The sequence below is a fragment of the Merops nubicus genome, unplaced genomic scaffold, assembly GCF_000691845.1.
Source record: "Merops nubicus isolate BGI_N331 unplaced genomic scaffold, ASM69184v1 scaffold473, whole genome shotgun sequence".
Lineage (NCBI taxonomy): Eukaryota > Metazoa > Chordata > Aves > Coraciiformes > Meropidae > Merops > Merops nubicus.
This window is the reverse complement of record NW_008596797.1, coordinates 2,133-13,387: the sequence shown is the minus strand read 5'-3', so window position 1 is coordinate 13,387 and position 11,255 is coordinate 2,133. Positions and strand designations below refer to the sequence as shown.

Here is an 11,255-nt window from a genome sequence, read left to right as displayed (position 1 = left end):
CCAGCGTGGTGAGTTCTGCTATGATGAGTTTCAGGTGTTGGTTCAGTTCCTGTACATGGGAGAGCAGCTCATTCCCAGTCCTGCTTGCTTCATAGTCTCCCTCCCAGGTGCCTCCATCAGAAATATCCCTATGGCATAGCCCACTTTCTGCTGTGGGGACCCTGGTCATCTAGGTCTTACCCATTCAACTTTTGTGATAAGATCCAGGACTTGCCCACAGTGGCTTAGGTAGGGACCCTCCTATGCTCCAGCCTGGTCACCAAGCTGTGAGATACAGCTTGGCACAGCGAGAGCTTGACACCATAGCCTGGAGAAAAATGTCTTGCAGTGACTCTGTGCCAAGTCATGTCATTTCAGTTTCGTTGTCTGTCACACTCAAGCTGCATCCTCCTGATTCCCCTGAGCAACCTATGCTGCAGGGTATGGCACAACTATTTGCCAGAACTTCGTGTTGTCCCACAGTTTCCTGACATTTTATCTCAAGACCAGAGCTCATGCTTTAATAAACTCCTCCTCCCTCCTCAACTCTCCTTAATTTCCAACCTCTTGACCAATACAGTTAAAGAAGCCATAGGTCTAAATACATAATTACATTCTTACAGATAGATGGTCATGAAAAGTCAGTCAGAGCCCCACAGCTTTGCACCTTTTGGGGTAGCTGTAACATGAGATCAGCCCTCATGGGACAGCCTCAGTCTACATTTAAGAGAGAAAAAGCCCCCAAACCTCAGGAGCTGTTTTGATGAGGAGACATCTACCAGTGGCATCACACTACTACTTCACATCAAACCATCAGTGCAGAGCTTGTTACCACAGGTTCTTTTAAGCCAGGCCACTTCTTCACAATACCCACAGTTGGCCCATGCTGGAGAGCAGACTTCCAAGTTCAGGCATGTCCTTAGATTTGATCCACCTCCCCTATAAACCCAACACCTCTTCTTTCATACCACATTGCTCCTAGTGCTCCTGTAGTTAGTCCTGCATGGGCTGCCCAGCACCACCAGTGTAAGGAACCAGACAGAAACCAGCCTAAAGTTTGAAGGGACAGAGCAGCAGCTCCATCAGCAAGTCCATCCAGGCACCCAGATCACTGTTGCTCTCAAAGCAAGTTGTAAACTCAGTAGTTGAGAACACTAACCACACTAGCACGAGCATATGGTTTTTTACTTGTCACCACTGAGACCTCTTGCCATGCTTCTCATCCACTGCAGTTCAGATTATAATCCCTTGGTTTCTCTGAGCACAGGACAATCATGCTTTCTCTTGCACCAGATACTTTGTCTCCTGCAACTACAGTGCTGCTTTTAAACCACTGCATACTCTGTGTAGACTAGTTCTGTGTTGTATGCTTTCTACCTTCTTGCTCATCCACTAGGCCTTGTTACACCTCTCCTTCTGCTCCTGTGTTTATTTTGCACATCCTCCTGGACCACCTCACACCTGGTCCTGCTCTCCCCACCCCTTTTTTCATTCCTCCAGAGCCTGTGGTACAACCTAGAGACCAAGTGTTTTTTCTTTCTGCCTTTTTTTCTACTCCCATGTATGAGCCTTGGGCAAGGAGCACCATGACTGGGCAGTGCTGATGGTGGAAGGGTGCACCTTCATTAAGGTTCTGCACCATTTTTCTGCAGTTACCTCCCAAGCCAAAAACACATTTGCTAGTTTAGGTTGTATCAGAATCCCACTGCTTTTCTATTATACGGCTGTTCTCAGAAATGTGTTTTCCTTTGCTCTTTAGGGGAAGTTTTTTATAATTTTTCTATGCAGCCAGCATCTTCAGGCCCTGGCAATTTGATAACTTAGTATTCCTTTCCCTTTTTCCAGGATGATCACAGTACAGGAATTACTGCACGTATTACTGTCATTCTAGTGTCAGAATAAACATCCCTGGGCAAGTACCAATCCCTGTATCAAGCCGCAACTTTTCCCCAAAAAATGATCCAAAGACTCCTCCCCACTACTACCTAGTTTTTGTCATTTTAAGTAATGAACTGAAGCATAACCCTAGATCATGGATTTAAAAAGTCACTGGAGTAAGACAGCTCCTCAGGAGACAAATGCTTTGACAGACAAATTTAAGCACTAAGTGTGAAAAAGCCATCCCAAAATTTATTCTCAAAATGTCAACAGAAATGCATCAGTAGATACTCAAAAAAACTACAGAGTTCTTAAAAGTCATACATTCACAACGCAGAAACTTGACAAATGGGATGCCTTTTGCATGGTCTATGTAACAATATCCATTTTACAGTGTAAACAGGTACTGGTATGTTCTTACAAGTCCAGCAGGAAAGGCACAACTCGGCATACAGAGATCATAAGCAAGAATCAGGTGCAACATTACACAAACTTTTGGTAATCCGCATTTTTGGGGCCTTCCGCAACGGAGACTGGACTTGAAGATTTCCTGCAGTCAACAAGTAGACTTCTTTCTTTTCATTGTTCAGTCCTTCCACATCAAATGCTCACTTCCCAGTCTGGTTTAGATCCCATTACACATAACAGTTCCAGCAGACATTAGAGGAGTAATGAAAGGTCAGTCCAGAAAGTCTTCAGGTGCTTCCACCAATACATCAGATTTTGGTTTCAGATAGTGCATGGAAGCATCTGCTTGAATCTCAGTTCATATAGTGGTCATTAATAGAAAAATAGACACTACAACTACAAAAGGAAAAATGAGGTAGATAACTTAGAATCCAGATTACTATCCCAGCAACCTTCATACAATACACAGATCATTAATTACCATTTTGGTAGAATGCAAGTTCACAGACCACCAAGAAACTTAATGACCAGAGTAGGAATGCCATCCAAAAACCCACAAAACATTTAACCTAAGCATGAATACTTCATATTTAAATACAGGTTTACACAGACTGATCTTCTAAATTAAACAAATGAAAAAAAAAAAAAAAAAAAAAAAAAGTCTCTTGCTAAGGAAACCAGTTCCCATTGCCTCATTGCAGCAGTCACCTGAGATTCCTTGCAGAGCTTTCAGACCTGACTTCCCAAGGCAAGTCTTCCCTTTCAAGAGAGGAGAAAAAAAAAAAAAAAGTATATACATACCCACCCATACTTGTTTGGGGCTCTCAGTATTGAAATAAAACATCTAGGAAAAACTGCACATCTTTGGAAGCAGGAGTTTTGGCACAATACTTGAAGGACTGTCCTAGTAGTAGTATTAAATAAGCAGCAGTCAACAATACAGAGAATTCATTCCTTAATAGGATTAAAGAAAACCAGCAACTTTCTTTTCATAGAACTTCTGAGGCCAAAAAAAAAGGAATTTAAAAAAAAATCTTTGCCATTTTTATAGGCATTATAGTAAAAAGTACATTCAGAAACCACACAGAACCAAAAATCCAAACAGAAAAACTATTTCTAAGAGTGTGGCAGACATTCTAGGATATTTACCCGCATTAACAGTTTTCATTTCTCATCAGTAAATAGAAGCTTTTCCATCAACAGTAGCTTGTTTCCACTCTATTCAAAACCTCCAAGTATTTCACACTAAATAAAGAGGTCAATATTCTAACCTTTGGAATTTCAAGTTGTAGAAACTTCTGTAAGGCTGTACACATTAAAGTCACACGTAAGAACTACTTTGCAAGACCCGCATCTTTCCAAATAGAAGGAAATCCTATTCTTTATTATTCACTGTTTGCAAAGCAATATCATGATTGTACTCTGGGCAACTCTTACAAAGACAACCATAAAATCATTTGCACATCAATAGGAAAATAGGAGGCTGAAGTGGAATCTCTTAAAAATATAAGTTTGTGTATATATATATATATATTTGTTCTTTCTGTACGTCAGCTTCACTAGAGTTTTTAACTAACAGCAATTTTGTTCTCCTCTATGAAGTGAGGGAACTGGTGTTTTGACACACTGTCTGCAGCAGCACCACTGGCCTTCTCCGTATCAGAACCAGTCCCAGACTGGGTCCCATCTATTTTGGACACTGTCGGAGTATTTATTGCTGAACCACCCCCAATGGTGACTGGAAGGGTAGGCAAGCCACCGCTCTGGATCACCGAGATCTCATTAGTCTTCATTGCTATGCCATTGCTGAGCACCGCTGCATACTGATTCCATACTGTGGGGTCAATGCTCACTGAAGGAGGCATTATATCCTTTGGAAACATTTCAGATACCTTCTTGGGATCATTCCCCAACAAAGCCATGGGGTTATCAATTGAAAGCCTTCTTCCCCGCCTGGCGGAGTTATTCCACATGTGAGTTCCCACATGGACCTTCCAGAGGGGGGAAAAAAGTGAAGAGACCATTAATGCTACAGTTCTTTCATGGTATACCAAAGTTCTACTTTGCCTACAGCCAAGCTGCTCAAAACAAGTCATATGTAAGTATTTAAGCTGGCTAGTTCTTATCTTTGTTCTCTTCCTGTGTGAGAATGTCATGTGTGAGATAAGAGTCATCCTACTGCCTGACACAACCATGGCTTACTCCTGACATGCTTATACGTCTGCATTTTCACACTTATTGTAAGTAACACTGGCAAAGATGGCCCTCCCCCCTCTCAAAAAGTTCACTTGCTGTGAAGAGACTACACTGAAAAAAATACCAGTTAGTTAATGCAAAAAAAACTCAACATGGAATTTGGAAGAGACGTTATACCTACGCTAAAATCTTCCACCCCACAAACATACTGCTAGTGTTTCCAGCAAGTGACTACTCACAAACTGCAGAGCATCTTCCCTCCTCATCAGCATTTATGAGAGAGGACTGAAGTGCTTGGAATGGTTCTCATGGGGAGTGAGAAACCTCTGTGCAAGTGAGCGAGCTCCAAGACCCTTTATGGGGCAAATGGATTAATCTGACAATAAGAACAGACTTGCAGCACTTCTACAGCAAGTGCTTAGACACAATCCCCAGGTACTTTGTGCCATCTCAGGCTTATCCTCTCAGTTTTACCTCTCCTCATCCTGTGTGGCACTTAAGGCAGTACAGTGTAATGCATGTATTCTGTAGGCATCCTTTTGTATATGCACTCTATGAAACACTTATGTCTTGACACATTCAAATCCCAACAAAAATAAACCAAATCTGCTTAGCAAGGGCTAAGTCCTTCCTACCATCCAAAAACAAAAGTCAAGGATAGCAGTAAAGACTCCTGGCTGAAAATCTCTGTCACACTTTCTAACAAGTTGTGTGAAGAAACTCAGAGGAAGGAGACACAAAAGTCAAAGATGACCATTTAAGAACTAAAAGAAAACTGATGTTGTACCCAAAGGCAGGACAAATATTAGCACTAGTCTTTCCCTCTCTGGTAGGACGTTCCCCAGCAAAGGGGATCACAACTTGAGAGACCACTTACCTTCAGGTTTCCTTTTGTTGTAAAGGCTCTCCCACAGATGGTGCAGGCAAATGGCTTTTCACCAGTATGGGTCCGTTCATGAATCTGCAGGGCGCTGGCAGAGGAGAAGTTCTTCCCACACGTAGTGCAGATGTGCTGTTTGGCGGGACGGCAGAATTTTGGTCGTGGCACAAGGAGAGGTGCAACACCAGGGGAGAGAGATGGTGGGGTAATGAAATGACTAGTGCTAACGGGATGCTCACTGGGCATCTCCATTTTTATGAGGGCTGGTGGAGCTCTAACAAAAGCAGCTGGAATACTACTTCGACCTGGAAAGAAAGCAAAGATAATGTTTACCCCAACCTCCTCTTACTTCCAAGCTTAAGTGATAATGGATCAGAGGTCCTGCATTTGGAGCTGCATGTGCCTGAAGAACCTGCCTGCAAAACCCTCCAAAGAGACGTAGCAGGGCTCCTATGACACTTGCTAGGATGCCCTAAAAGAAACCAGTTCATCCCTATTTTTGTTAGTAAGCTTAGGAGTTAGAAAGTCTGCCCTTTCAGGTCCAATTTACATCAACATTAGCCTCAATGCTAAAGAGCTCAAAAGCCCACGAAAGATGCCAGAATTTTCTTGTCACCATTCTTGGGTTAAGCAGTTTTCCACGAAACAAAAACATGTATCTTTAGAGAGCTACAGGGAGGTATCAGGTGAGCCCATGGAAGACAGTTAAGTGCACAGCCTCTATTTCTTTTATGGACCTTTATGCTACCCCTTGCAGGAAATAACAGCACTTAAGTCTTTGAATCTTGTTGAATTTTTAGTCTGAGCAAGTTGGGAAAACTTTACAGGGCATATGCCCCTATCCTAATAGAGGAGAAGGAAGGGGGAAGGCTGAGGAAGTTATGACTCCTGTTGGTCTTTTTAGAAATTAATTTCCCCCAATCCTACCACCCCAAGTTATTGCCAGCATTTCAAATTACTCACCGTATTCTCCATTGGCAAAATGTAACCCAGGTTCTTCTTTAATGACCTTTCGACCGATATTGCCGTAAGTCAAATCCAAAGCACTGACAACCCCTTCCATTTCTGCAGGAGCACTTTCAGGACCCTCCGATTTGCTTCCTGTGCCTGTATCTTCTTGATTGTTGAAGCTGGGCGACTTTGAACTGATGCTCTCAGCTTGGCTGTTGGCTGGGGACAGAGCCTGGAGTGACGCCGACTCGGAGGCAGCGGGACTCCTGCCATTCTGATAATCTGGATCTCCTGCCACAGAGGATGAATCATTTGTCATGCCATCACTTTCTGCTGAGCCATTGTCACTAGACTTCAAGCTGCTTTGCCGCTGCAAACTCAAAGCAGAGTTGACAATCTTCATTTGATTCTCCAGTGCTGCAATACCAGAGAAGTTAGCTACTGTGGCTGGTGATTCTGATTGGGCATCGTACGGAGTAGGAGGTTTTGAAGAACTCCTGGGGCCATCCTGAGAGTCCAGGTCCTCTTCCATCTCTATGTTTTCCATGGTCTCATCTGGGCGACTGATGTCTCCATTCTTCTCAGCCACGGCAGGATCCACATCAGTATTGTCACAGGTGTTTTCTGGCATTGGTGTATTGGGTATTTGTCCCCCCATATGCATGCGGATATGCTGCTGCAACACAACTGCATTTGTAAACTTCTTCTGGCAAATGGGACATGAATGTTGCATCTTCAAAGGAGTATTGGCCCGGTGAACACCATAGTGAGTTTTAAGGTTCCCTTTAGTGGAGAAGGCACGTCCACAAATTTTACACTTGAAGGGCCTCTCTCCAGTGTGAGTACGATAATGCATTTTGAGGGAGCTCTGGCAGCTCAGCACTCTGTGACAGATCAGGCACTCGTTGGGGTCAGCAGTGGATTTGTCAATATTTTCAACCAGTTGCTGAAGCTTTGATGTTTCTGAGCCTCGCTCGTTTGAGCCACTTACATGGAAGATGTTCACGCTGCAGGTAGCTTGTGGTGAACTCAAGCTCTGCTCTGTTCCCGATTCATGACCTACCGCCCCTGATGAGGAGGAGCCACCCTCACTTTCTGGAGAAGGCCTTGACTGCAGGTCAGTTGAAAACGTAGCAGGCAGAGACTCCTTAATGCCTGCTAGGCTGGAGACGGTCTGAGGTGCACTGGTGGCCACAGAGGTAGGCAGAGTTGTTAGGAGAGGTTTGCTATCCACAATTAGGTTAGACTCATCCAGTGGCACAGACATCCCGTATGGGATTCCAGTGCTAGTGGGAACGTTGTCCAGGTGCTCAGGAACTGGGTAAGGATTCATCTTTACGTGGGGGTATTTGTCTTTGTGACGCTGAAAATGCACTTTGAGGTTTCCTTTGGTTGTAAAGCGGTTACCACAAATGTTACACTTGTAGGGTCTTTCCCCAGTGTGAGAACGGAGGTGGATCTGCAGGGCACTATCATTGCCAAAGACCTTGCCACAGAACTTACACTTGTGTTTGAAGAACGGCTCTTCTGCATTTGGTTTGCTTTCAGACACGCTAATGTTGGGAGGTTTTCCCTTCCCCTTCTTTGAGGAATCTATTACAGACGAAACGGCCGAAAGCGGATTTTGGAAGATGACGGAATTGGAGGACTGAGGTAGCAAAGGATTCGGGAACCGAGAAATGGAGCCCGGGAGGCTTCTGTTTGCCTCTGGCTTCAAGGAGAAGGAGGAGGAAAGCCCAGCAGCCAGCGAGCTGGCAGCCGTAACACCAGTGTTAGAATGAGGTAGTTTTCCTTGCTTCAAGGATTCCAGTGATAGGCTCTGGCTTCCAGCTTTTTGTCCGATTAAAGCAACAGCAGCCGACAGCTGCTGAGACATGTGAGCACCCAGAGCTTTTAGTGGATCAGTAGCAGCTGCTATGGAAGGATGCAGGCCATGGGGAGCCATCATGGCGATCTGAATGCGAATTTGCTCTGTCAACTGAATTTGCTGGAGTTGCTGTTGCTGCAAACACACAAGCTGCTCCAGGATCATGGGGATAGCATTAAAACTGGCTGCTGAAGAAGAGATGGCATCGGAGGTCCGCTGGTTCACAGCCACTTTAGTGCCACGTATCGTCTGCAAAGTCACATTAGTGTTTGGTACTTTGGATTTTGGTAGATAGCTTAGCCCAGGAGCTGCAGGCGTGATGGGAGGTTCTATTTTAAGGTACATTCCTCCTAGAGCCTCAGCATCTAGTTTTCCTTCTCTCTTCTCTGCAGAACCAGTGCAGCCCTTTGCCTGAATGTCCCTGCGTGTCCTGCTATCCATTCGATCATTTGGAAAGCTCCCTAGAGAAGCTTCAGAGAAGCCTTCAGGGGGTACTGTTCCCTCACTGTCATTCATGATTAGAACAGGTGGATTTTTAGTGCAATTTTTCTTATGCTCAAGGAACTCGGAGAGATCAAAGAATTCTGCACAGCATTTCTCACAGATTTTAGTTTCCTCCGTGCGGCATCTTTTGGAACTCATTTCACCATCTCTGTCACCTGGGACGCCTTGTGGACTCCCTTAAAGTAAAAGAAAGTTACATTAATAGCTAGATTTAGACTGAGAATTTCCTATTCTTAAGATCACCGACTTCACCTGAATTGCAACTTAAAGATACGAGACACTGGAATCAAGTTTGCAGATCAGTCTGAAGTCACGCTCTTTGGCTGCCAGTTCATTTGCAGTTCCAAAGAAATCTGCCCCTTCGTTCTGTTTTCAGTAACAGTAATATAAAAGGAATCCCATAAAACTTGGTGGAAAAAGGTTTATCACAAACCCCTTTATACAGGTAAAGGGACTGTGCAGCAAGGCAGCTAGCACCTGCAAAATCACTTCAATGAAACACTACTTATAGGAAGACAGAGAAGGTGCCATAACATTGAGCAAAGCATCATATAAACTTGTTTTCTGTTTGTATTTCAGTTTGTAATCCTTAGTTAACCTTCCCACAGATTCATATAAAATTGTCAACACAACTTCAGAGTGGTTCTTAGTTGTACACTGATCTATTAAATGACATTCACTCCGCCATTATGGAAGTAATCACTACTAACGAGTGCTGACAAAAGCAAAAATAAGTCAAATAGTGGCTTTTAAATACTTCAAAAGCACACTTGCATAAAAATACCTCTGCAAATCCACAGTAGTAAAGAAAAGATCATTAACTTACAGAACCCCATCTGCAGGTACCAGCCTACACTGATACTGATGGTTGTTAGAGAGCGAAGCAACAAATCCTGCTTGCAAAACACATGCAGTTGTTTCAGACCTGTTCAGGACACACTGTTTATTTAGCTGTATCTGCAGCTCAGCCGCTTTTAGGGAGGGGGAGGGAAAGCAAAACTGATCTGCAAGTTCACTCCTGCCCTTCCTCCACCAGTGCCCAACATATCAGACTGAACATAATTTGCACATGGACAAAAAAAATTTAGAAATCATTCAGGGAAATATTGGAACGGGAAGAGAGGTTAAGAAAAATTCTGAACCACAACAGAATGTTTTTGCTCAACCTAGCCATCCTTCTCACAACAAACTTGCACCCAGCTTGAGGCAGGTGAACATTCGGAGCACAAGAGGCAGGAGTGTTGAGGAGGCAAAACCTGAGGCTTGTAGAGCTCAGCAGGCAGGACTGCTGATATATTACAGCCCCCATGAGGTGAAATATCCTGTAACTCAGCTTAACTGGTCCAATTTTGAAGGGTGCAATAACCACCAGCTTCACCTCCCATAGACCCAGTGGGGTATGCTGCAGAACTCAACCCCAACTGAGAATCTGTATTACAAGATCTCCTCCATTCAGGTCTTGCATCTCCAGTAAAATTCATCTTGGGGCTCAGCTTCAGTTCCATGTTACTAGCCCACACCGTTTTACAAAGGGAACTGAAGACTCTGCAAGTACAGCATCTATTTGCGGCTTTCATTTTAAAGGTGTAACTGAACCACACATCTGATACATGCGTATATCCTGTACATGGCAGGGTGGAGGGGAAGCATGTCCAAGCAACAACTCAAGTATGTTGACTTACTATTTCAGGGTAGCGTAAAACCTCTGTAAGGGAGGATATTGCAAAACTTGACACTGTGTCAGTTTAACACTTTTAAGTGTTTCATGTTGAGTGACAGAAAACGGACATTGAAGTTTTTCTTAAAAAAAAAAAATCAACTTGATCAATTAAAACCTGCGTGTACCAGAGGCCTGTCATGCTGTAGTATGCAGAGCAATAAACCCCAATCTGTATGTACACAATTCTGTTAATCATGTATGCTTCAGAGGTACAGGTCCTTAAACAGGGAGTAAAGGTGTTCTCAGCACAGCCATGGCCAAAAGTGTTTGGATCCCTCCTATCTAAACAGAGAGAATTAAATACACACACACCCCCTGCCTTCACAACTTCCACAAATGAAGGAAACAAAAATAAAAGTATAGTTTTAGAATACATTTCCCATCTCAAATATAATTAAATTGATGTCTCTGAGGTTGATTTAACTCTATGGAAAAATATACAGAGAAATATTCGAGAAATAATACTATTTCAGAGAAATACTGATCTGCAGGCAAGTACCAGTAGTACGTCATTCAGAACTTGGTCAATAAATAGGGTCAACCAAGGTCAAGAATGGATATTTTTAAACTCATCTTTGGAAAGTCTGAGCAGATATAATAGGAAAGAAAGCACTAGTGTTGAAAAACAGACAAGAAGCTTACATAACTACTCTGTACACAGGCTGCAGGTCTTTACTTGACTACTTTAACATGTATTCCACAGAATAGGCTAAAACACCAAAACCTCTTTCCCAGATCCTTTAGAGCTTTACCAGTCCAATATCCCAGGCCAAACTATACAGTTTCCCCATGCTGCACAACAATCTTAAATTTTGCTTTACAAAGCAGAAAGCTCTTCCTTCCACAGTCTCTCCTCCACAAACACATGCCAT

General features: G+C 43.4%; 1 protein-coding gene across 1 annotated transcript; it reads right to left on the bottom strand.

Annotated features, from left to right (window-relative positions):
* Positions 1 to 2,087: 2,087 nt before the first annotated feature.
* On the bottom strand, positions 2,088 to 10,168 carry SALL4 (spalt-like transcription factor 4). Its single transcript, XM_008936479.1, is given in 4 exon segments — positions 2,088 to 4,256; positions 5,339 to 5,646; positions 6,305 to 8,839; positions 9,964 to 10,168. Coding segments are annotated over 4 exon segments (3,471 nt in total). The 3' UTR covers positions 2,088 to 3,833.
* Between the last annotated feature and the right edge of the window lie 1,087 nt (positions 10,169 to 11,255).